At 43.3% G+C, this 27,986-nt stretch overlaps 1 protein-coding gene and 1 long non-coding RNA gene across 3 annotated transcripts in view; one reads left to right on the top strand and one right to left on the bottom strand.

Annotated features, from left to right (window-relative positions):
• LOC135275881 (uncharacterized) overlaps positions 1-27,986 on the bottom strand; it is a 92,250-nt gene that overhangs the window by 33,374 nt on the left and 30,890 nt on the right. Inside the window, exon 4 of the long non-coding RNA XR_010343457.1 lies at positions 20,499-20,613. This is a non-coding gene — a long non-coding RNA (uncharacterized LOC135275881). The remainder of the gene's footprint in view (positions 1-20,498; positions 20,614-27,986) is intronic.
• CLDN18 (claudin 18) lies at positions 432-27,975 on the top strand. 2 transcript variants are annotated; one of them, XM_012451148.2, is made up of 5 exons: positions 432-651; positions 21,749-21,913; positions 22,690-22,807; positions 26,650-26,760; positions 27,804-27,975. In XM_012451148.2, exons 1-5 carry the CDS (start codon positions 432-434, stop codon positions 27,973-27,975), a joined length of 786 nt encoding a protein of 261 aa, XP_012306571.1. The 2 variants fall into 2 exon arrangements, with proteins under 2 accessions (XP_012306571.1, XP_012306570.1); XM_012451147.2 differs by lacking the exon at positions 432-651 and adding an exon at positions 8,496-8,715.

Here is a 27,986-nt window from a genome sequence, read left to right on the forward strand (position 1 = left end):
TATCTCAGTCCCCAGGGCCACATGGATGAAGCCTTTTTATCTCCAAGTATTTTGTGGCTTAGCTGCTGGAAGCCCCGCCTGACCAATCTGCAGTACCTCCCAGGCAACCAGCTCTGCGCTTGCTTTACCCTCTACAGAGGGGAGCCTGGTTAATCAGGAAAGAAACTCCCTCGAAAGGTAAACAGTGAGTAGAGTGTACATATGGCGGAAAACAAATGGCTCTTGGTACCACATTGTGGGAATTATCTCACTTCGATAGATAAAGGAGTAGGGCAAGCCCAGGTGGCACTGGTGAGTAACCGCCTCCATTACATGGCCCATTCCTGACGTGTGCACCAGCCTCTCGGAGAAAACTCCATCTCTACGCTCAGCAGTCTCAGAACTGCGCTGTCCACTTGTCGTGTGGCTCTGTGTTGACACTGTGTGCCACCATGGCCGTGACTGCCTGCCAGGGCTTGGGGTTCGTGGTTTCACTGATTGGGATGGCGGGCATCATTGCTGCCACCTGCATGGACCAGTGGAGCACCCAAGACTTGTACAACAACCCCGTGACAGCTGTATTCAACTACCAGGGGCTGTGGCGCTCCTGTGTCCGAGAGAGCTCCGGCTTCACTGAGTGTCGGGGCTACTTCACCCTGCTGGGGCTGCCAGGTAAGGGCCAGGTGCCTGGCTGGCTGGAGAGAGAGATTGGAGGTGGAGAGGAAACTGCAGTCTCTGCCTGGGCACCACGACAGGGACTGCTGGAGAGGGAGTAACCGTGATTCATGTTTGACAGGGGCAAGAGCCACCAGCACAGGGTGGAATGGGAGGACGGGAACCTGAGGGAAAGGAACTTTCTGGAGCTGTCTGAGCTCCTGTTCCCCTAACTGGATGGTGGCCAATTATCCCAAAGGAATATATTTTTTCATTAACTCCTATGCTAGCAATGGCATAGTCTCAATCATCGATAGAAACAGGACTAGGAAGTCCAGACTTCGGGCACTTTCTTCCTTCAGCCCTGGGATTTCCCCTCTCTGAGTTGGTGACTGCCTACCTCCTGAATAGAGTTCTGTCTTCAGGCGTCTTTGTGCCTGGGCTCAGCCTCCAGGGACACCTAAGTAAGCAGCAGCGATAGAAATGGGGCAGAGGAAAAAGGCAGAGAAAAAGAACTAAGTGACTGTGCTTCCCTGGGACGTCGATGGGCCCCTGCTCTGGGGATCCAGGTTCCTGACCTCCAGAAAATACTGGTGATAAGGAACCAGACTCAGGATGCTCTCTGCACAGGGGCTTCTGCTGTGGCAAATGAGCACTGCCATGGAGGGAAAGGTGTTGCAGGCTGTTGTGCCCCTTCCACGGATTGGTATATTCACTATACAAGGATTGTGTTTATTTGCTTAATACATTGGTCATTTTAACTAGAAGAAAAATTCAAGTCACAAGAAAATTTTTTTTTTCTTTGGTCTAGAATCACTGCTTGTTCTTATTATGACAGAAAAATTTACAGAAAAGTTTTATGTTCATAACTCTGTTGATCATGTGAATTATGTTTTGATTATAATACCAAAATTTAGGTAGCTAGTGTCTACAAACAAGTTGTAATATACTTGGATTTTTACAAGATATTTATATTCTGAGAATGTTAAAAATGTCTCACTCAGATAAGAGAGTAAGACAATGAATAAAATTGTCATTTTTATTTTTGCTTATTTGTTTCTTCCATAAATACATATTGAAGTCTTGAGAGAGGCATTGATCTAAGGTGACCTAAGGTGATAATGTAAAGAGGATCAGAAATGGAAAATATGGGGCTTTCTCCCCCAGGAATTTGCCATTTGACTGCAGGGTCAAGACTTAGACACACAAAAAAGGTAACAAGAGAAGACTTGAATCATACAGTGATTTATTCTTTTATACATCGATTTATGGAGAGCTTCCTATAACCTCAGGAATCTGTGGGCCTTCTATTCCCAAAAATATGAGTGTACCAGGCTGGGTATGACAATATGCCAAGTGAGGGGGCAGAGAGCCAGTGCTGCAGGAGAGGAGGGTGAAACTCCAAGACTCCATCAAGGTGGAAAAACCACAAGTGTCTTGTGAAAAGGAGTTAAGATTTGGAGATGGCAGCAATACAGAAAGGAAAAACAGCATGGGCAAAGCCATGAGGGTGCCACCGCCCAAGTCTTACTCAGGGGCAATGAGAGAATGACCTTGGCTGGAGAAGAAGGTTAATGTGGGATCTAATCCTGACTAATTGGAGGGTCAGGAGTTCAAGACCAGCCTGACCAACATGGTGAAACCTCGTCTCTACTAAAAATACAAAAAAAAAAAAACTGGCCTTGGTGGCACATGCCTGTAGTCCTGCTACTTGGGAGGCTGAGGCAAGAGAATCGCTTGAACCCAGGAGGTGGAGGTTGCAGTGGGCTGAGGCTGTACCACTGCACTCAGCCTGGATGATAGAGCGAGATCCGTCTCAAAAAAAAATTTTAGATAAATTACCTATACATACTTTACTATTTGCCACTACCCTGTGAAGTAAGTACTAGTGTTATCTCCATTTTATAGATGAGGAAACGGGCATAAAGAAGTTAAAGTATTTGCCTAATACCACTGTAGCAGTAAATAGCAAGATGAAGATTCAAACCATATGAACATTCTTCAGAGCCTGAGCTCTTCTCCTTTACAAGAATTCTTATCAAAATACCAGTAAGAGCTTCCCCATGGGAACTTGACAAAGTGTATACGTATAAGAAGAAGCAGATGAAAAACAAAAGTTTTTTTTTTTAAGAATAATAAAGTGATGGGCTAACACTGCCACATATTCAACCAAATTTTAAGGTTTTGATAATTAAAAGTATGCTTTGGCATAAAGATGGACAAACATTAATGGAACAAAATCTAAAATCAGAAAGATATATATGTGAGTTTAATATAAGATAGAGGAGGTTTTACAAAGCAATGAAGGAAAAGGAAGGTTATTTAGTTAATGCTGCAGAAGTAACTGACTAGAGTTTTTGGAAGGAAAAAGTAATCACAGTATAACTAACAAATATACCAAAATAGATCCTAGATTAATTATTTTAAAATATGAGATAATTTTAAATATTTTAAAATAACAAAATAATTATAGAATAACTATCTTTTAAATGGAAAATGATTCTCTAAGCATGGAAATAGTGGAGGAAACCACAAAGAAAATGTAATTTTATTTGACTATATCAATCAACAAATATTTATTGAGCATACCTTACGTATCAGGCACCAGGAAGAACATAAAATAAAATACATTATTTTTCTTCTAAATCATGAATGGAATTTAAAAGCAAATAATCAATGCCAAAAGATATTTTCAGTAATTACGGCAACGTATTAAAATCCTTAACAAATTCATGTCTCAGATAAACTGATAGAGAAAGTGCTAAAATTCTAGCAAATCAATGAGGAAGGAATACAAACTGATAATTCAAGAAAAGAACTAAATGTTTCATACATATTTGTTGGGTTTTCTTTCTTTTCTATTTTTGATGATGAGTTTTTAAAATTATTATTATACTTTAAGTTCTGGGATACATGTGCAGAACTTACAGGTTTGTTATGTATACATGTGCCATGGTGGTTTACTGCACCCATCAACCCGTCATCTACATTAGGTATTTCTCCTAATGCTATCTCTCCCCTCACTCACCACCCCCTGATAGACCCCAGTGTGTCATGTTCCCCTCCCTGTGCCCATATGTCCTCATTATTCAACTCGCACTTATGATTGAGAACATGCAGTGTTTGGTTTTCTGTTCCTGTGTTAGTTTGCTGAGAATGATGGTTTCCAGCTTCATCCATTTTCCTACAAAGGACATGAACTCACATTTTTTTTTTTTTTTAAAAAGGCTCAAACTAATTAAAGAGATGCAAGTTAAAACAAGCAATCATATACATATATTACTTACCAAATTCACAATGTAGACTAGAATGTAAAGAGATAAGAACTTTCAAACACTGTTGTTAGGATAAAATTCATAGAAAGCAATATGGTTGTGTATAAAAAAAATTTTTTTTAACTTCACAGTATTTGACAATTTAATTTTGCTCCTAGGAATCTATCCTAAAAGAGTAATTAGAAATGCTGACAAAGAGTTATATGTAAGATGTTCATCATAACGTTGCCATTTATTCAAAAAAAATGGGAGGAGGTACAATCTAACTATATAAAAATAGGTGAATAGTAGCACTTCTATATAATGAAATACTAATGCACTCATATTAAATGATGTTTATAAGAGCTTTGGTGAAATTAATACAGTTAAGTGAAAAGAGCAAAACATCAAGCTACATTATCCTTTAATTATGTAAAAAATGCATGCAGAGAATTGGTAAGAAGGAAGTATGCCAAACGTTTTGTCTAGGGTTTAAAATTGTGAGCAATTTGTTCAATTCTCTCCAGATTTTCTATTATGAACACCAAAAGGTGAAATTAGAAATTAGGGATATATGATGTGGTAATAATTTGGAAGAAAACATTAATAGATGTGTCAATTATTTTTCTCACTAGTATATTCATTTTACTTCTTCCTAATTCCTAGCTATAATATTTTCTATTGCTATTTATGCCACCATTTTTGCCTAATTACCATAGACAGTGTGATAAAAAGTGGTGGAAATGTTTTATCCAATGTCAGTAAAATAATATAAGCTCCTGGAAACTTACAACCTGAAGTGACACTGCCAGAGCCGTATTTAAACCTGAATGCATGGATGATTTCCCCTACAAAGTCAGCAAAAAATGCAGCTCATTTTAAAGGTGATTAAACAAAGTTGTACCAACCCCAATATTGTTAAGCAGAATCATACCCAGACTTATCTGGTAGAGATACATTGATATGTTTCAATAAAGCCTGTTGCCATAAATTAGAAAGTCCTATTTTCCTCTGCAGACCCCCATTCATTTTTTGGCAGATACGGCTAAAATAGTAGTCTGCTCAGAGCCCAGAAAACTCACCAGGAAGTGAAAAATCCTATCTTCCAGGTGTTTTAAAACACGTCAATATTTATTTCACACAGAAGAAGTGTGTAGACTTAACAATTTGCCTCCTCTCATTCAGTATTCTGCCTAGGTAGAGATAGCCTTAGTTTATTCTTTAAAATTAACTTTTTCCACTTTCAAAAAAGTGTCATTGTCACCATTTCAGCCAAGAAAGAAAGCTTAATTCATTACTACCTGAGTAACATTTTTTCCTATTTTGAAACTCTGCATGAAAACATTTACATAGGGAAACTGGGGAAGGAACTGCCATAGACGAAAAATAGATAACTTTCATCAACTATTTTTTTTATTTTTTCATCTTCAAGCTGTTTTTGGTGGTGTTATAACAAATGGATATGTATTGTGGGGGGAGGATTAGACAAATGTCATAAATTGAACATCTGAAAATCAAATCGATAGAGCTTTTTAAGAATAAAAAGATACCATTTGACCCAGCAATCCCATTACTGGGTATCTATCCAAAGGAATATAAACCATTCTACTATAAAGACACATGCACATGTCTGTTTATTGCAGCACCATTTATAATAGCAAAGATATGGAACCAACCCAAATGCCCATCAATGACAGACTGGATAAAGAAAATGTGGTACATGTACACCATGGAATACTATGCAGCCATAAAAAGGAATGAGATCATGTCTTTTGCAGGGACATGGATAAAGCTGGAAGCCATCATCCTCAGCAAACTAACACAGGAACAGAAAACCATACACCACATGTTCTCACTCATAAGAGGGAGCTGAACAATGAGAACACATGGACACAGGGAGGGGAACATCACACACAGGGGCCTGTTGGGGGTTGGGGAGGTGAAGGGAGAGAACCTCAATGACAGGTCAATAGGTGCAGCAAACAACCATGGCACATGCGTACCTATGCAACAAACCTGCATGTTCTGCACATGTATCCCAGAACTTACAGTAAAACAATTTTTTTAAGGAAATAAATTTTTAAAATAAGAATTAAAATGTTCAAACCATGTAGGGGTCACCAAAAAAAAAAAAAAAAAAAAAAAAAACCTGCCTGATGGTTGAAATAAAAGTAAGATAGACTCTGTCCACAAAAACAATGGCAGAATCATTCCTGAATTATTCCAACATCTTTCAACGTAATTGGTGAATCGATGCCAACCAGCAGAAACCGGCGTCACTTCTAGTTGTCTCCTTCCCTCCTTTTAGAACTGGTCTTCTAACTCAACTCAAGGGATACAGAGCCACCAACACTACTTCACTGTAAATCATGTAACTTGCTTAGCCTCTTATTTTAGGCTTTCTGTTTCGTGATCCACTCTTTAGAAATACTGATCACAGAACCTAAAGTAAGGTGTACAGTGAAGGGGAGTGCTGCCGCCATTCAAATGAGGAGTAGTTCTTCCCTATTTGCGTTCTGTGTTTGCTGGGAATAACGCTGTGGGAGTGGTGGCTGGGTGCACCCAAGATAACAAAATGTTCAGACACAGAGGCTCATTTCCTGGAGAATCTATAAAGACCTATAAAGGTTAAAGATTGGAGTATGTATGTGGTGTGTGTGTGCAAGTGTGGTGTGTATCTGTGTCTGTGTTTCAGGGCTTTGAAATTCAGATTTTGGAGTCTCATTAAAATGTCTCTGGAGGGCCAGGAGCGGTGGCTCACACCTGCAATCCCGGCATTTTTGGAGGCTGAGGTGGGCAGATCATTTGAGGTCAGGAGTTCGAGACCAGTCTGACTAACATGGTGAAACCCCATCTCTACTAAAAATATAAAAATTAGTTGGGTGTGGTGGCAGGTGCCTGTTATCACAGCTAGTCAGGAGGCTGAGGCAGGAGAATCACTTGAACCCAGGAGGTGGAGGTTGCAGTGAGCCAGTATCACGCCACTGCACCCCAGCCTAGGCAACAGAGTGAGACTCCCTCTCCAAAAATAAAAATAAAAATAAAATATCTCTGGAGGTCTGGTATGGTGGCTCACGCCTGTAATCCCAGCACTTTGGGAAGCTGAGACAAGCAGATCACTTGAGCTAAGAAATTCAAGACCAGCCTGGGCAACATGGTGAAACCAAGGCTCTACTAAAAATACAAACATAGCCGGGTGTGGTGGTGTGTATGTGTAGTCCCAGCTACTCTGGAGACCGAGGCATCAGAATTGCTTGAAGCCGGGAGGCAGAAGTTGCAGTGAGCCTGGTCACACCACTGTACTCCAGTCTGGGCAACAGAGTGAGACTCTATCTCAAAAAAAAAAAAGTCTCTGGGTTCAGAGGCCAGACATACCCGACCCCCATGTCAGTCAACCAATTCTCTAGCAAAATTTAGTTGTATAGACAAAACACAACCCCTGATGTCTTCAGCCAAGTCTCTCTTTACTGTGATTATACAATTCCTAATGTTTTGACCAATTCTATGAAAACTTTTCTGCAAAATGTAGAAGATAGTGTTATGAGATCCGAAAAGGTTCTGGAGTGTTCTAGTTTAGATCTCACTTGTAGATGAAGAACTTCCTACAAGGGCTTAGAAGTTTGCCCCCAACCCACCCAGCACACAGCAAGTTAGGAACAGTGTCAGGGGCAGATCCTAAGCTTCTCAGTGACCAGGCCAAGGACTTCAGCCCAGCCAGCCCTGGTTCCTCCTCTGGCCTTTGTGGGACCTTCTGTGTTAGCTACAGAGTCCTCATGTGGTTCCTGTGGCACAAGTGAAACGATGAGATGGAAATCAATGGGATCCCTGACTTTCTCTCATTCCAGTTCCAGGGCATGTGGACCAAAAGCATTGCTCTAGGACTTGGCTTCCTGTTCTCAAAAGTGGGGACAATTTTGCCTGCCCCTGCTGCCCCACATGGAAATAGAGAAAGAGCCCTGGACTGGAAGCGGAGGTGGGAGCCCCACACCTGCCGTTTTTAGAGTATCTGTGGTTCCAGGCACTGGGAACAAGTCCCTTATCTGTACTTTTCTTGACTCACCAAAAAATAAAAATAAAAATAAAATGGGGATAATAATCCCTGCCCTACCCATTTCTGTAAGATCAAAACGGAAAGATGTCAATGAAAAGTCGTTTGTGAGTTACGAGAGGAAAATGTGAAAAGTCTGGTTTAAGACGGAGCACCATGGGTGCTTCCCAGGGCCATCTTAAGCGAGGTCAGCCAAAGTGGTCTCCAGTCACATTCCCAGTGGTAGGGACACATCAGCCTTTTCCAGATGGCGGCGCTCCAGGGAGGAGCGAGAGCTGGAGAGAGGCCGGTCGGGCCTGGAGCGGAGAGTCCTTCTGCACCCTGGCACGGCTCTGCCCGAACCCACCCAGCCTGCGAAGCGCAGACAAGTGCCTCTTGGGGCGGCTTCTCTAACAAATGTAAAAATAATGCCCTTGAACCAAGAGTGAAACTGAGCTATCTAAGGAAAACACTGTGAGCAAATACTGAGCGCCTAGGGAAACCATCTGATTAGAAGAGCTCCCAGCGGCAGCAGGAGGGCGGCAGGTCCTCGCAGGCGGCAGGGCTGGCGGGCCGGGGCCATGTCCACCACCACATGCCAAGTGGTGGCGTTCCTCCTGTCCATCCTGGGGCTGGCGGGCTGCATCGCGGCCACCGGGATGGACATGTGGAGCACCCAGGACCTGTATGACAACCCCGTCACCTCCGTGTTCCAGTACGAAGGGCTCTGGAGGAGCTGCGTGAGGCAGAGCTCGGGGTTCACCGAGTGCAGGCCCTATTTCACCATCCTGGGCCTTCCAGGTAGGCGCCGCGCACCCCGGGGCAGGGCCAGGTGGGCCAGGTGAGCGCAGGGAAGCGGGTGTTTTGCGCTGAGCCCATCCCACCTCTGGATGAGGACCCTGGCAGCTTTAGCTCAGAATGAAAGGTGTGAGTAAGAGAAGTTGGCTCCTGTCAAATAGGGCAACAGTCATACAGGAGAAAATGGGAGGATTCATACTCAGGGCGAAGGAATCGCTAGTGAGGAGGCAGTCTCGAGAAGAATGGGTCTATTCTAAGGGTACATTCATGATACCTGGAAAAAACTCGTGTTTCTCAAGGAGAAAACAAATTGTGTGCATTACGCATGTGCATGTGGCTTGCTCCTGCCTGCACGTACATGGGAATAGGGAAGCAGGATGCTGAGTATTTTGTTTTTAATTTAATTTTCTTTCCAATTCAATTAAATTTTTCAAAGTTGGAGTCTCTGTGGGTGCCAAAAAGAATACTGCCATTAAATTATAAATATCCTTTTTCTGCATTTGTATTAAGAATATCTGGTATACTGTCCTGAAAATCAATGTATATCAAAACATAATTACATAATTATAATTATATAATAATGTCAAAATATAAATATAATTACAATGTGACATCCTTTCACCCCTAAAGATGAAATAAATTAAGCCCCTGCTTTTAATACAGATAATTACTTCAAATATGTATCATAGCAGCTTTGCATTCTGAATAATATGGGAGCTCTATTTGTATTTTTTAAAAACAAACAAGAAAATAATAGATCAAGCTAATTAGTGGCTCCAAGGAGTGACCCAGATGTGCGTGTGATGGAGAAAGGAGAACAATGTTAGGCTCTTCCTCTCTGAAACAAATACCTTTATAAACAAGTAGATGGAAATATATTTGCAAGAAATTGTGAAGAGGCTGCAGAGCCCTTGAAACTGAATTGAATTGTGAAAAGCAATTCAACTAATCCAAGTTCATTTTCAGGAAGAAATAGAAGATGGGTGTCAGAGTGAAGAATTGGGTTGTTTACTCCATTTTTTGGAAGCCACTCATTGCAGGATCAACAGGATCACTGACTCTGTGGAAAGACCTGCTTAGGAAGCGAGGGAGGTAGAACCTGGCCAGAAGAAAGAGAACCAGACTGAGGAGGGATTATGCTGCAGTGGGAGGGGGGAGATGAGACGCAGGAAATGCGACATGGAATGTTGAGCTGCTAGTTATGTCTAATTTTAACTATCATATGGAGAAAAAAGATTGTCTTCATATTCAAAATTAAGGCATGATATCTTATGACTTCATGTTTAATAACCTCTTCTCAGGGCCCCATGACATATGATCAATCTCTTGCTCACTCTGTATCGCAGTCTGCATACATGGGGTTCCTGAATATTCCCACTCTCCTAAATGGGCAAACCCCATTGCTTCCACTGACTTGTCACTCCTGTTCCATCAACGGACCCTATCTCCAAGACCCGTCTCAGAGTAACTCCTCCTCTCCCCCTTGATAGAACAAGATTCCCCTCCCTACTTTCCTGCTAAGGTCAACCTCTCCAGCAGGGCTCTGAAGGCCTCATGCCACATGATGCCCTGCTGGTCAGCCCCTCTCCTTCTTGCCTCTTTCATCTCTTCTCCTCACTTATGCATATGGCCTCCTTTCCGAGGAAATCTGTTAATCCTAATCATTGTCAAGTTCTGTCTCTCTCCTGAGTCACTGACAACCAAATTAAAAGACTAAATTTTTCTACCTCTCACCCTTAACCTTTCTCAGTCTGGTTTCTATCCTTCATCTCTTTAGGATGTTTGCTTTTTTGACATGGCAGAGGATGAGGGGGAGTCTTTCAATCACCAACCCCCAGTTTTCAGTTCTCATCTCTTTAGACATTTCAAAACCCAAGCACCTTCCATGGTTCCCCATTCCAAGCTTAATTAGTTGCACACATAACAGCCCAACACCAAGCCTTCCTAACCCCTCGCCTACCTTCCCTGGTGGTCTCTTACTAATCCTCTTCCCCCATCCTGTTTCTTCTGTCCTTTCAGTGTACCCCGGACTTGGTCCTGGACACCCATTGCTCCTGCTTCCCTGAATGCCTCCCTCCACCACCCCAACTGTCCTTCACTAATCTCCCCCAAAACCTCCTCAAGCCCCCAAATTGAATAAGATTCCACAAGTCTCTGTACCAAACCCAGAGCATTATCATAGCATTGAGCATATTCACCCCTCATGACACTGCTCTCAAATCTGAGAAGCATTTATTGCATACATACAAAGAGTAAACACAAAACCAGTCTTGACGGGACCATAAATTCCAGTGGAGGGGACAGGCATGTGCATAAATATCAAAGCAAAGGCAACACATGTCATGGGGCTTTGACACAGGTGTTTGGAGCACTAGGTAGAAAGTGATCATTCAGTAGGAAGAGTCAGGAGAGGAGGAAACGAGGAGTTTCACTAAAGGAGTTCTGTTCGAGTCTGAACTTCAGCTATTAACTTGATTGTTTGTATATCTGTCTCATTCAGCTTCTATGTGGCAGGTCCCTTCAGCTAGATAAGAATTATTTCCCCCATTCCCAGAAAAGGGCCTGGTAGAGTGAGTATTCAGCAAAGGATTGATAAACTAAGTTGAATTAAATAGTACAAATAGTTCATTTGAAGTGTTTATGCAAGCCATTGAACAAAAAACAGGTCATGGTCTTCCCCCAAAAAGGACAGTACATTGTTTTTGTACTACAAATTTTTGGCTATTATGGCTCCATATATAGAAAGGTCCTCCTCCTGCCTGGAACAGATTCATTTGTTCATCAAATCATGTATTTAACAAATATCTCTTGCATGCCTACTGTGTGGCAGAGACTAGAGTTCAGGGACTCTGTCAGTCAGACCAGTTAATGTCTGCTGCTGCAACAAACAAACTTAAACATCTCAATGGCTTAACACAACAAAAGTTTACTTACTCCTCACATAAAGTCCACTGTAGGAAGAGCAGCCTGCTTGTAGCTACACTATTCAAAGTTGCTGGGGCAAGAGAAGAAAGGCTTGAAGGAGGAACAGTTCTTAACTACTTCAATCTGAAAGTAACATGTCACTCACAGTGCATTGGCCAGAACTAGGCATATGGCCCCAGGAGCCGGGAGATGTAGGAGCACATAGCTATTTGGTGAGCACCTACTGTGTCTACCACAGGGAGCATTTGAATAGTAGTAACTGCCTGGGCTGCAACATATCAACCACGCTAATTTCAGTTCTGCGAGACAGATAATTCCTTGAACACCAAAGAGTCAAACCCAATGAGATTGCAAAAGAAGATATACCATTAATTTATATTCAAACAAATATGACTGAATTATATGTGTAAACTATCATCTGATACAAGATAATATATAGTGTGTAATTTCAGAGCTAGACATTTTGGAGGGGGTGGCCTGGAATCAGGAAAGAGGAGTGGTTTGAGGTAAATTTCTGCAATGTAAAAATTCCCTGGTATTTCATATCAGAGGAATGTAAATATGGCCATGGAAAAAAAGCACATTTTTTTCAAAATGTAAGGGGGAAGAAAGGAACAGTGAGTGAGGGAGAGAGGGAGAGAAGGAAGAAGGTAGAGAGGGAGAGAGGGAGGAAGAGAGGTGGGAGAGTTGGTGGTGCTAGGTACTGTTATTCCATGTCAGGCCAGACAAAGACCTCTTAGAGAGGAAACCCAGTTGCCACTCATGGAACCCTAAGATGTTTCAGACCCACAAAATGAGAGGTCCTTGGCTCTCTGAGAAGGATTTTAGGGAAGCTGGAAGAAATGACTTCCTCAAATGCCATCTGGAAGACAGCAAACGTAAATGTCAGGACCAGCAGCAATTCACTGAGGGCTCTTGGAAACTGTTGGTCACAAGACCATCTGTTGGTAAGCTCTGTCGGTAAGCTTGTGGCCAGAGGACTCTGATGTGCCTGTCTTGCAACTCCCACAAAACCCAGCATGGCCCACAACAAGCACAGAGGCCTTGGGGAGGGGAAGTGGATGCTGCTCTGTGTCCTGTCTCCCAGTTGTGCTGTGAAAAGTCAAGCTGGGCTGAGCCAGCTTGGGAACTGGAGGACAGTTCCCAGCAGCCACCACAGAAGTGTACCCCAGTTCTGCCTATCTGAGTTGAGGAAAGAGGATTCCACCAAAAGCCAGGAAAACTACTTCTTGGGATTGAGTTTGCGGGAAATGAGGTACTTTAAATCACTGAAAATCTGTGGCCTTCAAGAAGCGTATGGACTTAGAAGCACAGTCCTCGTGCAGCAGGAGTGGCTACACTACAAATTGGCACCCCAAAATACAAGTGTCTATTTGATGACTTAGATAAGGAATGGACAGGAGCTGGGAGTGGTGGCTTTCACCTGTAATCCCAGCACTTTGGGAGGCCAAGGTGGGAGGATTGCTTGAGACCAGGAGTTCAAGACCAACCTGGGCAACAAAATGAGACCCATCTCTATAGTACATTTAAATTTTTTTTAAACTAGCTGGGCAATGTTATATGCCTGTAATCCCAGTTACTCGGGAGGCTGAGTCAGGAAAATCACTGGAGCTAGAGTTAGAAGCTGCAGTGAACTGTGATCATGTCACTGTACTCCACCTTGGGCAACAAAGGGAAACTCCATTCATCTCTAAAAATAAAATATTTTTTAAAAAATATTTAGGCCAGGCGCAGTGGCTCACGCCTGTAATCCCAGCACTTTGGGAGGCCAAGGCGGGTGGATCACCTGAGGTCAAGAGTTTGAGACCAGTCTGGCCAATATGGTGAAGCCTCATCTCTACTAAAAATACAAAAAAAATTAGCCAGGCATGGTGGTGGGCACATGTAATCCCAGCTACTTGGGAGACTGAGGCAGGAGAATTGCTTGAACCCGTGAAACTGAGGTTTCAGTGAGCCAAGATCGCGCCATTCCACTCCAGCCTGGGTGACAGAGCAAGATTCTGTCTCAAAAAACAAAGACAAACAAACAAAAAATATTTAGAGTGTAAGAATGGGCAGGAAGATTACCAGGAAGAAAAAGCTTGAAAGAAACTCAAAAGCTAAAGGCAACAATGCCAGGAGATAAAACAGCACTAGAGGACACTTGTGCAGCTCCTAAAGGAGCCAGAAGGAGTAACAATTAGCCAGGACCTAATGCCTAACTTCCCATCAGAAACAGCTGTTTAAACTATTTTCTTGAGCATGACAAGAGACCTGGGGAAGAGAGACCTGAAGCAGAGGAGCTGGATGAAATGCCTGGAGGGAGAAATGTAAGTTTGCAATGATTCTCTCAGAGAGTTTAATTTTGACCTAGAACCCAGAAAAGTACCACCCTTTAGCAGAGAAGTAAGCCTTAAAGTGTTTACAGAAAGACACAAGGCAGATACCTATAATACTTTACTTAATAATCATAATCATCACTGGGTACAGTGGATTACACCTGTAAGCCTAGTAACTCAGGAGGCTGAGGCAGAAGGATCACTTGAGCCCAGGAATTCAAGGCTGCAGTGAGCTATGATGATGCCAGTGCATTCCAACATGGGCAACAGAGCAAGATCCCACCTCAAAAAAATAGTAAATAGTTATAATAATCATTACCAGTTATTAAATTCTTCCTAAGTACAATCTCTGTTCTTGCAAACTCTCACTTAACTTTTCATTTGTCTGACAAAAATGTATCATGTCTCTTTGGAACTCACAGCTATAGAAGAATGTAATTCAATGCGACAAGTTGTATTATGTAAACTACAGATAGATTAGTGAGGTAAATGGTGGTGGTAGCACGACTATATACTTGTATATTACCAGCTCTGTATAAGTGATAGCTCAAGATTCAATCTCATTGCGTTCCACACAGTCAATACAGCATGGAGTGCTCTGAGGACAGTGCCAGAAATAAAAATAACTACTATGTATTATTGAACTACATACTGACTCTTCAGCTTCATCTTTACAAAAATCCAGAAAATATGTCTTAGCTTTAGGTTTAAAAAGTTGGAGGCTGGGGGTGAGGGAAGGATGTGCCCAAAGTCCTGTGAATAGAAGATGACAGAAACAGGAGGCGAACACAAGGCTGAAAGACTTCCAAGTCTGTGCTCTTTTCCCCTGCCCAGACCCTGTTTCTAAAGGCAGGAATGTGCTGCCTTCAGAATTGAAGAGTTTGGTCTAGGCTTGAGTACAGTAAGAGCAGAGGGCATATGGGCGTTGACCCATTTGTAACAATATAATCAACGATGCGAACTTAGGAGTATTAACTAAGTTTAAAGCATGGATGACTTGCACCCCATTCACACATGCCTTTCCTGGAAACAGTGGAAGGGAAGAGCAAAGGGCCAAGAATGAGCAGAATGGAGACGGGGCAAAGATACAGCAAACTCATGTCCCTGGCTTGACATCACAGTCAAGTAATACTTTTTCTAAAGTATTTGCAAACATTTGAACTAAATTTGGTACAGTGGTAAACCTTACAGTTAGAGGGAAGTGAGCTGGAATCAAGGGCACAGCTTGGCCACCTACATCTCTGGACCTCACTTTCTATATTTGTGAAATGCCTCACAGTAAGATTTACATGAAAGTGCTGGGTCGGGCGTGGTGGCTCACACCTATAACCTGAGCACTTTGGGAGGCCAAGGCGTGTGGATCACCTAAGGTCAGGAGTTCGAGACCAGCCTGATCAATATGGTGAAAACCAGTCTCCACCAAAAATATGAAAAAATTAGCCAGGCGTGGTGGCAGGCATCTGTAGTCCCAGCCACTCAGGAGGCTGAGACAGGAAAATTGCTTGAACCCGGGAGGCGGAGGATGCAGTGAGCTGAGATCGTACCACCGCACTTCAGACTGGCAATTGAGTGAAACTCTGTCTTTAAAAAAAAAAAAAAAAGTGTTCTGTGATCCATTTGATCTAGCTCTTGACATTACTAAATCATCACTGCTGTGTCTGCATCACTGAGAGCTCTCAAACGGGACATTTGATCTTCTAGACTTTTTTTTCCTCCAAAATCAAGCACATTTTATGAATTCAAATATCCAAAGTAGATGACTTAGGGTCCTGTGTTCTCCCTTCCCATCCGCATCCTACCCATGTTCTGAGCACCTCACTATATCTCAGCCCCTTTGCAGGCACTGAGGGTCTTGATTTTGTTATATGACTAGCTACATTTTCCCCTTTCTGCTTCAGTGTGTAAAAACAACAGCCACTGGAGAGTTACGGAGTTTCCTATCAACCTGTAAATCATATTTACACACACAGGAATGAGGTTTTAAACCAAACCACATTTAACCCAGAGAACAGTTTCACAAAATCTAAATCAAAAATCCGTAAGGGGAAAATAAATGAGACTTCTTATAAGTGTCCTTTTTAAAGGAGCTTGTCTGTTTATTTCTTCTTGCTATTGGCTGAAGGTTTCACTAGTTGTGAAACCAGTTTGCCTTTCCCCATTTTCTGGTAGAAGAAACCAGCCCTAGAAGATGAAGTGATCATAAGTTAGTTATAAAGTTGGGGCGTCTATTGGTTTTCAGTCAAGCTGCTTGCCCTCTCTTCAAAAGAGAAAAATATTTTAGCATCAGCATGCCTCTTCAAATATGTAGACAAACATCTAAATGTTTACACGTTGTTGTACATATGAAGAAGACACCACAGGGAGCTGAGAATAGGCCTACACAGCTTAAGAGAACCTGCATCTTAGGTAAATGAGGCTGCTGGCCGTGATTTCTCAATGAGAAAAGCTAGGAACCAGAATGCCTATCGTCCCCATAGACGGCAGGGGCAGCTACCACAAAGCATCATGCCCTAGGATGGCTTAGTCAGTGGTGCAGCATCATTTCTTGGTAGGGAGACACATCAGAGTTGTAGCTAGATCTCACTTTAAAGGATGTCTTAGATGGTTCCTGCTACTGTAACAAGATTACCTTAGCCTGGGCAATATATAAACAACAGAAATTTATTCTCAGTTTTGGAGGCTGGGAAGTCCAAGATCAAGGTGTCAGCAGATTCCGTGTCTGGTAAGGGTTCACGCTCTTCAAAGATTGTGCCTTTCGCTGTGTCTTCATATGGCAGAAGGGACAGAGAGCAAAAGAGACAAACAGCCTCCCTCGAGGCCTTTTATAAGGGCACTACTGTCTTTCCTGAGGGTACCTCCTACAAACCTAACCTCGTAGTTTCAACATATAAATTTTGGAGGAAAACACACATTCAAATCACAACAGAGGTGAAGAGGAAGGTCAGTGAGGACAGAAACCCACCTGTGCTGCCTCTCCCATCAGTTAGCTCCCCTGCTCATGGCGGGTCTTGTGTCCACTTTTCCTGATCTTCCCCACTACTTAGGTGCTGTGAGGTTCAGGTCTTTCTTTTCTTCCTCTTTTCAAACTTTCTTCCCCTCTTGCCCATAGCAGCTCACACACGTGGCTGTTCAAATCCTCAACCGTATTTAATCATCATGTGAGAGGATTCAGGTTTGTATACAGTTAGTACAAGTCAAAGCCATGTGGAGTTGCCAAGGGTACATTCTTTTTAGGGAAGAAGAGGAAACTGATATTTATTGAGCCTGGCTTAGATTTATGCTGGCGCCAAGTAGCATCTGAGCCTCACACATCTAAGCAAGAGATATCTGATTCACTCCAGAATGGAGGACTCATTTTATTTTTTGACAGAGTTTCACTCTTGTTGCCCAGGCTGGAGTGCAATGGCGTGATCTTGCCTCCCAGATTCAAGCGGGATTACAGGAGCCCATAATGGCACCCAGCTAAGTTTGTATTTTTAGTAGAGACGGGGTTTCCTCCACGTTGGTCAGGCTGGTCTCATGCTTCCGACCTCAGTTGATCCACCCGCCTCAGCCTCCCAAAGTGCTGGGATTACAGGTGTAAGCCACTGTGCCCGGCCAGGACTCATTTTCATTGAGCTTAAATGATGTACCTAATAACACTCACCTGGTGTCACACTGTCTGTAGAATTTTACAAGGTACAGAGGACCTCTGTGTTGATTCCCTGGGATCTCTAGAGAATCTATTCTCTCCCATCTTATTCTTTCCTCTGGGGTCTGACCTCAGACTACCATATTCTGTGCTCCCCTCCTGTGGGCTCCTCCATTAGCCCTGTTGTCCCCAGTCTAGGACCAAGCTATGCCTGAATGTATGACTCCTCCCATCCCCCACCCCACCACGGCCCCAGTCCAGGCCTTTGGCTGCTGGTGAACTGCTTTCCCATCAGCCTCACTCCCACTTCCACTTAGTGATGCCAGCCCCTGGGAACTCCCTTTCAGCTCAGCTCTCCACTCTGAGTGCCTCTGCTGTGCCCTCCTTGAAAGTCATTTTCTCACATTATTCCTTGAAATTTTGTTTTTGAATAATTAAATGAAAATCTCTGGGGGTGAAGACAATCATTAATATTTCTTTAAAAGTTCCCCCAGAAGATGCTCAGGTGCAGCCTGAGTTGAAAAACCACACCCAAGGGCACCTCACCTGTCAGTCCACAGCTACTTGTGGGATTAAACTATTTTGCAACAGGGAGGGAACACTGAGTTCCCATTTCTCTGTTTGCTTCTTTCAGCCCTGAATCCTGCCCACCCTTGAGGTCTGATAACACTTCATTGTTCATTGGGAAGAATGCTGTAGTCACAACTTTGGTGCAGGGAATCAGCCTTTAGAGCCTGTTGACTCACCTCTTATCAGCTGATAAGCCTCTTGATCAGAATATCAAGTAAGAGACAGAATGGCTAAAAGAGAAACCTACCTGCTACCTGCTTTGGGGAAGTTTTCTCTGTTTACTTATCTACAGAGAAGAATAGGATCCCAGAAGGTAGGACCATGCAGGTGGAAGGGAAGGTCAGTTTACCACCATGCATCTCCATGCACAGGGGTTTCTGGCAATGAGTGGTAGAGCTAATTTCCTCCCACTTACTGGCACCTGCACCCATGAGAGTTGCTAGTAGGACCAAGACTAATGATCATTATTTGTAGAATTCTCTTCCCAGCAGAGAAGCAACATTAAAACAGAAGTTTCTTTAGGGAGAAGAGAATCAGAATCAAGTTTATGGACATCAATGGGATAGAACTAGAATAGCTGGGCACTGTCATTCATACTTCAGACAGATATCTGGTGAGAAGGCTGCTAAGGCAGAAGGCACTTTAACAAGTTCTACATTATCTAACTCCTTTTTTCAATATTTCTCATTGATTGCCGATTTTCTGGCATGACAAATTCCTTTATGACACACACCTTCTGGCAGCTCCACTAATGTTGGCTGTTATGGGAGAGGGAAATCTTCCCAAGGTGACTGGAGAGAGTTCTCTCGCAGGACTGCTGGAGGAGATGGGAATGCTGCTATCCTGAGAGTCACATTTATAAATAATCTACCAGGCCAGGTTATTCCCTAAGATGATTTGGAGAATGTTTCCTTCCACATTCTTAGCATACATTTCAGAGTCTCCAAGTTTGAAGGATACATTCTGTAAGCACTTACAGATCCTTGCACCTTGATGAAAGCCAGGATTCTACCTGTTTTTCCAGAATAAGGTGCCTCAAAGCAATGTGTTGTGATGGAAAAGTAATGATTTTGGGTTTTTTTGAGACGGAGTTCTGTTTTTGTTGCCCAGGCTGGGGTGCAGTGGCACAATCTCGGCTCACTGCATCCACCTCCTGAGTTCAAGCGATTCTCCTGCCTCAGCCTCCCGAGTAGCTGGGATTACAGGCATCCACCACCAGGCCCGACTAAGTTTTTGTATTTTTAGTAGAGACAGGGTTTCACCACATTGGCCAGGCTGGTCTTGAACTCCTGACCTCAGGTGATCCACCTGCCTTGATTTTGAGGCAGTTCTGGATTTGACCCCCAGCTCTGCCTCCTTTCCCTTGGTGTATGTCCTTGGACAAGTTACTTCACCTGAGACTCCATTTCTTCAACCATAAAATGGTGATAATTACGTTACCTGCATTGTAGGGTTTTTCCCCCATGGATTACATTTTTTAATGTCTGAAAATTTCTTACTGGCTTTCAATCAAAAGTAGCGACTCCTGTGAAAACTAGGGCAGGATAGAACTTCCCGTTTTGTTTACAGTTTCCTCTGAGCCTTTTGCCTACGGCTGTATAGGCAGATTCCCTCAGTATCTCCTTCAAAGAGAAAAAGTGTTAATCATTTCTCTTGTTTCTTTTCCATTCCCAAATTTTAGTGTTGCCTGGGTGCTACTAACTGATCTCACTGAGGGTAGGAACGGCACTTCCTTTGATTGTACCCCTCAATCCCCTTCTAGTTAAAACTCTGCGAGGTCTCCATCTGCATTTCTAGTTGGCTTCTGACTTGCTCCCTGGGGTCTAGGTGACAGCGGGGGAGCCTCATCAGGGTTTTGCTTCTCCTTTTAAAAAATTCCTTCCTGGAAAACTACCCACCAGAATGCTAAAGGTAGTTATCTCCAAGAATTGGAATAACAGGTTATTGTTTTTTATTTCCTGTTTATAGTTTTCTACACATCCTGAATTTTATTTATTTATTTTTTTTGAGACAGAGTTTCACTTTTGTTGCCCAGGCTGGAGTGCAATGGCATGATCTTGGCTAACTGCAATCTCTGCCTCCTGGGTTCAAGCGATTCTCCTACCTCAGCCTCCCGAGTATTTTTGTATTTTTAGTAGAGGTGGGGATTCACCATGTTGGCCAGACTGGTCTTGAATTCCTGACCTCAGGTGATCCAGCTGCTTGGCCTCCCAAAGTGCTGGGATTACAGGCATAAGCCACCGCGCCTGGCCTCATCCTGAAATTTTTATAATGAGTAGATTGCTTATATAACTAGGAAAAAAATTGGCAATTGCCCACAAAAGAAAAAGGATGCCCTTTACCTCTTCTCTGACACCACAGTGTGGGATGCAGTCTCTTTGCAGCTGTAAGACTTGGCATGAGAGGTCCCTCACATCTGCAAGGGGCTTCAGCAGCTCTCTGGTCATGACCTTGAACCTGAAAGGGTAGAAACTCTCCATAAACAATAAGGCTTTAAAGGTTAGCATGTCTAGACACTGATGAAACCATCTTGCATAAGTTAGAACTGCTTGATTTCAAGTAACAGAACCCCAACCTGAATTACTTCAAACAGGTAGGGATTTTTTTAAAAAGAATAATAATGATGCTAGGATAGCACCTGAAACCTAAGGAAAGCATGTATGTGGACCATAGGAAAAGCTGGAGTCAGGAGCTCAAAACCTGTCAGGGCTCTTAACCTCTCTCTTGGGTTTGGTCTGCTTGCCATTATACAATAGCTTACCACCTGCAGGAAACCATGGACTCCCAGGACAGCATCTTATGCTTTCAGCCCCTGGAAAGAGACTGGCCTGATGCTCTCTGTGTCCAAAGCACAAACATTCTGTGTAAGGTTCTCATCTGCCCAGTTTGACTCAGATACCCATGCTGGATTAATTTGCCATGATCACGGCACCAGCTATAAAGTCAGGGCCTGAAAGATGAGGAAGCTGAAATAGATACAATCCAAGGGCCCTCCCAGTTCCAACTATCCATAATTTTCTGATTTTGTAGACATCTGAGTGCATGTCCTTCATCAGTCAGATAATTGTAAGTGACGCATTTTGTATTTCCCATAATTGCACATCCTTTGACAATGGCAAGATTCAGTTTATGGACTTTGCTGTCTCTCAGAGGTTTGGTGCTGGTTAGTTGTTGTTACTTTGTTTTATTTATTATTTATTTTATTTTATTTATTTATTTATTTATCTTTGAGATGGAGTCTCCCTCTGTCACCCAGGCTGGAGTGCAGTGGCGCGATCTTGGCCCACCACAACCTCTGCCTCCTGGGTTCAAGCGATTCTCCTGCCTCAGCCTCCTGAGTAGCTGGGATTACAGGTGTGTGCCACCTGCCCAGCTAATTTTATATTTTTAGTAGAGACGGGGTTTCACCATAATGGTCAGGCTGGTGTCAAACTCATGACATCATGGTCTGCCCACCTCGGCCTCCCAAAGTACTGGGATTACAGGCGTCAGCCACCGTGCCTGGCCTGCTTTGTTTTATTAAACCAGAGCCTAATCAAGTGTGTTGAGACAGTCTTATTCGTCTGCTTGTGTCTTGCCCCTTGTCCCACAGCCATGCTGCAGGCGGTGCGAGCCCTGATGATCGTGGGCATCGTCCTGGGTGCCATTGGCCTCCTGGTATCCATCTTTGCCCTGAAATGCATCCGCATTGGCAGCATGGAGGACTCTGCCAAAGCCAACATGACACTGACCTCTGGGATCATGTTCATCATCTCAGGTAAACACAGAGCCTGGAGTTCCCACTTCTGTGAATGCCAAAGCAAAATCATTTGGGTAGAGAAAACATGACTCTTCCCACTGCTGAATGTGGTTCAGAACTTTTCATACTGGGATTCATGATCTGAGTGTGGAGGCCCAATTGTGTATCATGAGTGCTAAGGTCCTTTTTAGCTGCCACTCCAACCCCAATATAAGAGGTCCTTAGCCTATAATGTCAGCATTTTGAGAGGCCAAGACAGGAGGATCACCTGAGCCCAGGAGTTCAGGACCAGCCTGAGCAGCATGGTAACACCCCATCTCTATTTTTAAAAATGGTTTTTTATTAAAAAAAACAAAACAAAACAAAACAAAAAACCTTAGTAAGCTTTTAAATCTTAAATTCAGCTAAAAAAAAAAAAGTTTTCAACCCTAAAAGAGTCATGTGACTTGATCCCTAAAAAGCATTTTCTTGGCAAGGCTTTAGAAAGTGATTTTAAGGGAATTATCTTGACATTACCAAAGAACCAGACCCAAAATATTTGGACCATTCAAGTATGGTCCCAAGATACATAAAAAATTTCTTTCTGTACACACACATATTCTTCTACAATTAGTGAGATAAAACATTATAAGCACCTATCACAATATTTAGCACATAGCGAGAATTCAATACTTGGTTATAGGGATACAATATTCTGCAGCCTACTCATCTAAACTCATTCAGGCATAAACTGCCTCAGAAACATTGTAATTCCTTAAAACTAACTCTGGAGCTTTCTTTTTCTTTGCCCACAGGTCTTTGTGCAATTGCTGGAGTGTCCGTGTTTGCCAACATGCTGGTTACTAACTTCTGGATGTCCACCGCTAACATGTACACCGGCATGGGTGGGATGGTGCAGACTGTTCAGACCAGGTAACCTCCTAATCTAGGTGTTGGCATTCACCATGATAAATATTGTTATAAGAATCTGATTAAACACATGTGCCTAATGTGACTGTCAGTGCCTGAAATAGCAAAAATTTATCAGAGACAACCATGCCATATCATAAATCAACAATCACCAGTAAATTCATAAACTTCATTTCAGTGAAATATCCTTGGTGATATGACTTGAGGCTGATCTGACATTTGCATTGAAATACAGTGACAGTTCACAGTATTTATCTAACACTCTTACACAAGCCCCATTGTGATGGCAACGAAACAGGCACTATTAACCCAGGCAAGTAAATGAACATCAACTTACATCTACAGTCCATCACAGGAACCCAGCTAGGAAGAGGTAAATATTTGAATAGAAATTAGCAAGGTGCAGTACGGCTGAGAAAAGTAATATTCCTTCCTGGCACAGCTGCTTCTTTCTCTCACTCATTAATTCTTTTATTCTACAAATGTATTGAGCACCTGCTGTAAGCCAAAACATGTTCACAGTGCTGGAGATACAAAGTCCCCACTCTCACACGGGGTACAGCCTGGCAGAGGGAGATGAAACCCCACCACAATTTGGTGTCTGAATGATGGTAGAACTTTTAAAAGATAGAAAAGCAATACCAACACCTGTATTCATTTAGTCCCTTTAAAGTAAGGGATATATCCCATAGCAAGAAGCTGGAACAAATTCCTGAAAAAGAAAGATCTTGTTCTTGGGAAGAAATATAAATATTAGATCTTAGTGACCCGTCATCTCTGGATGCATGCACTTGACATTTTTCCAGCCACACCAACATAGGGTACAGACAGAGAGTGAGAGTATGATAAATCCATTACCACTGGCTCCCTGGAACTCCAATCCCCATTCATATTTCTGCTTTATTTCAAGAATGGGAAGGAAGTGGCCCCCAAAAGCTCCCCTGATCCTACTCCATGTTCCTCTCATGGTCTCTTAGTTACAGGTGCAACTTAGAAGTAGGATGACCAACTCATTCCAGTCTGCCTGGGACTTGCCCAGTTTTAGCACTGTAAGTTCCACATTCTGGGAAACTCCTCCATCATGGGCAAACCAGAATGATTGCTCACCCTACTTAGAAGAGCCCACCTTTCCCAGAGTATTTGGGTGCCCGGGATCACTGTCATTGCCCAGAGGAGCCATCTACTAGCCACTTTGCACTTGGCACTAATACCTGCCATCACTCTCTCACACCATCTCCCTGGCATTGGCCGCTGTCCCATGGGCAGGCAACTTCAGTCCTGGAATTAAGACTACTCCTGAACTTCTCCCTCCATAAATGGGCAGCTGTCTTTCCCTTTCTTTTGTCTTCTCATTTTTTTCCACCCAGAAGTCATACAAGACAGACCAGATGCAAAGAAAGACCTTGTTAGTCACCTTGATGGAGCTTTGGTTCCAGTGCCCTACTTGGTCCTGGGACACCCTCCTTCTCCTGTTCCCCAACTCTATTATGTGTTGTATGTCACATTGGCAGAGCCTAAGCCCTGTACTAGAGCTGCAAACTGCCTGCCCTCACACTGTACACAGTCTGCAAGGTGTTTTGTACAAAACATTTCATTTTATAATCTGAACCAATCGCCAGCTTTTAAAAATTAGAAGAGTTAGGGTTGGGTTCCTCAGAAACAGATCCTGAGAAGAGGATCCCAGTGCCAGAGTTTGTTAAGAAAAGGGAGACTGGTTAGTGGGTGAGAGAGGCAGGGCCAGGAAGGAAGGAAAGCCAAGCATGGGCGCGATTTCAGGTGAAGCCCTGGACTCGGCCTGATCCTGAGGGGCGCTGTGCAGTATGAATTATATGTCACAGTTGTCTCAACTCCAAACTAAAGAGCTGAGCTTTCGTATCTCAGTGCCAGTCAGTCCTTGTGGGCAGAGTGGCTTCAGTGGCTAAACCAAAGCCAGTGGCTAAACCAGAGGCAGCCACAGGAGCCAGCAGGAAAAGGCAAAGGAACATACAAGCCAGGGAAGAGACACAGAAACAGTTAACGGGTAAAGCACCACTAGTGCCTAGTACAAGGAGACTTCACCCCCAGACACACATACACACATACTCTGTTTTTCCAACTTTGTGTAAAACATCAGAAGATCTGGCAGCATTGCACTGGACCCTCATTCTTATATGGCCTCCATCTCTGCAGCTGAGAGGCAGCTGCCCTTTTGGCTAGGACTCATTTTGTCCAGTTTACCACAATCCCCACTACACCCAAATGGCCCGACTCATGCTTATAGGGGTTTTTCCCATATATTACAGCTGAGAAAATGAAGTACGTTCTTATATCTAGCTCACTTCACTCATTTAAGTTTCTTGCCTGTCCCAGGTAAGTATTTAGGTTTGCTAACCTTGACCCAGACTGTCTAAATTGAGGAAGAAGACTGTCTCTCATGCCCAGAAGATGCATGAACAATGAAAGCGTTGAAGTCAAAGTGACCTGAATTTGAATCCTGACAATGTCATGTCCTTCCTGGGTCATTGGAGAAGTTACTTAACCTTGCTGAGACTCAATGTCTTCATCTGTAAAATGCGAGTGACAAATACTATCACAGTGGCTATTGGGAGAATTAAACAAGATAGTAGTTAAAAAGTGCTTATCACAATATCAGTAAGGGCTTAATAAATGGTAGCATTGTTGTTATCATCATTAGCATTAAGCAATCACTCAACCATCTATAGGGGTATCAAGGAGCAGGGCTGTCACCAGGAAATAACCTAGGGACCCCCTAGGAGGAGCCCCAGGAAAAGACCTGCTGTTCAGCCCCCATCCACACTGGGTAGGATGAGGAGGCAGGGTTCTTCATCCCAAGGCAGAAGCCCTCAAACCAAATATCTGTCTTTTTCCCAGTCCAAAGGAAATAAAAATAGCCTAAGTAAATTTTCTCCCAGGACTTTTTCAAGGACTGAACTCAGTTAACCACTTTTGACCTACATATTAATATTACACTTGGTCATGAAGCTTATATTGTTTACTTTAATCCTGCTAAAATGTGTGTGCTTTTTTTTTTTTTTTTTTTTTTTTTTTTTTTTTTTTTTTGTTGAGGTCTCGCTCTGTTGTCCAGACTGGAGTACAATGGCTTGATCTCGGTCCACTTCAACCTCCGCCTCCTGGGTTCCAGCAATTCTCCTGCCTCAGCTTCTGGAGTAGCTGGGATTACAGGCACCTGTCACTATGCCCAGCTAATTTTGTATTTTTAACAGAGACAGAGTTTCACCATGCTGGCAAGGCTGGTCTCAAACTCCCGATCTCAGGTGATATTGCCTACCTCGGCCTCCCAAAGTGCTGGGATTACAGCCATGAGCCACAGCGCCTGGCCAATGTGTGTGCTTTTAAAGCACATCTAAAGTACTGTATTTTCTTAGGTTGCAGAGGTTTGCACACATATTACTTGTCTTCCTATTGTTGGCATAATGTTCTTAGCTTGTGTCATAGACTTTAAACATATTAGTAATTCACAGAGTTCTACAACAGTCCCCATTCTGTTTGAGGAACACAAAGGGAAACTTCCAAGGGGAGGCACTTCTTTTCCGTGCTGAGCTCCCCTTTCCTGAGACGTTTCGCAGAGATCAGATGTATAATGTTTCAGTTAAGTGATGCTAGAATCTCCCTGCTGTTTTGCCCCCTAGCTTTAGTCCCAGTTCTACTCTCCAGGGGACCTGATCAGTTGGCTGTGACCCACAGGAGTGTGTGTTCGGGGGCATGGGCAGGGATGGATGTGGAATCCAAAAGTGAGGACAGAAAGAACAGGCACAGCCAGGTGCAGTGGGCGGAGCCTGGAGAGTCGAGTCAACAGCATTCACAGCCACCATCTCCCCTCCCAGGTACACATTTGGTGCAGCTCTGTTCGTGGGCTGGGTCGCTGGAGGCCTCACACTAATTGGGGGTGTGATGATGTGCATCGCCTGCCGTGGTCTGGCACCAGAAGAAACCAAGTGAGTCTCCCTGTCCTGCTGCAACCAGACGTTTTATTTGTTCAGGGTCTATTTTAATGTATAACTTGCAGCCAAAAAAAAAATACTCTAGGTATATGGAAGAACTTTATTGACTTAAAGATTATTGAACCTTATCTTTTAGGAGGAACCTAAAGAATAGACCAAGACTATTTCAGCCTAGACTGATTTAAATGTGATCCTATTTGAAAGAAAAATCCATCCATCTTGGTTCCTTCTAAGATTGTTTTGTAACTCCATGATTCTCGACTAGGAGTAATTTGCCCCCCAGGGGATATTTAGCAACACGTGAAGACATTTTTAATTGTTGCAGCTTTGGGAGGATGGGGGAAAGTGATACTGGCATCTGATGGGTAGAGGCCAGGGACGCTGCTAAACACCCTACAGTGCACAGAACTGTCCCACAACAAAGAAGCATCTGTTCCAAAATGTCAACAGTGCGGCTGCTGCTGAGAAAGTCTGCTGTAACTCCCTAGATCGAACTGGTGTGGGGAGAGCGGGATTCCAGTGTGGTTCTGCTGCTGACGTTGTTTGCTCTCTCTATGCCTCTATCACCTCATCCATGAAATAAGCAGCGTAAAGGCAATGGGCTGAACACAGGTGCCTTCCAGCTCACAAATTCTATGATCCTTTGACGTAACAATGTTTCCCCGGACATTGTTTCTGGTTCAGCTTTATTTTTACTGATTAACAGAGGGAACTCATTAGTTACTGAGGATTTGGGGATACCTCTCTTCACCATCCAAAAATGTCCATTTGGAATCACAATTATCTTATTCTCAGAGGATTTTGTTCTCAGCTCAGCAAGGCTCTAAAACAGTGCCAGAACTTCTGTTCCACTGCAGAGGCAGAAAAGCCAGTGTACCAAAAACTAGGGTTACTAACTATCCTGGTTTGCCCAGGACTGATGGGTTTCCAGGGACACTGGACTTTCAGTGCCGAGACTGAGACAGTCTAGGGTAAATAGGAGGCTGGTCCTCCTAACAAAGACCTCTATAATCATGGAATGTTTATTTTTCTTTCAGCTACAAAGCTGTTTCTTATCATGCCTCAGGCCACAGTGTTGCCTACAAGCCTGGAGGCTTCAAGGCCAGCACTGGCTTTGGGTCCAACACCAAAAGCAAGAAGATATACGATGGGGGTGCCCACACAGAGGACGAGGGACAATCTCATCCTTCCAAGTACGACTACGTGTAATGCTCCAAGAC

Source organism: Aotus nancymaae, unplaced genomic scaffold, assembly GCF_030222135.1.
Source record: "Aotus nancymaae isolate 86718 unplaced genomic scaffold, 86718_ANA_hifiasm-v0.15.2.pri h1tg000019l, whole genome shotgun sequence".
In the NCBI taxonomy this organism is placed as follows: Eukaryota; Metazoa; Chordata; class Mammalia; order Primates; family Aotidae; genus Aotus; species Aotus nancymaae.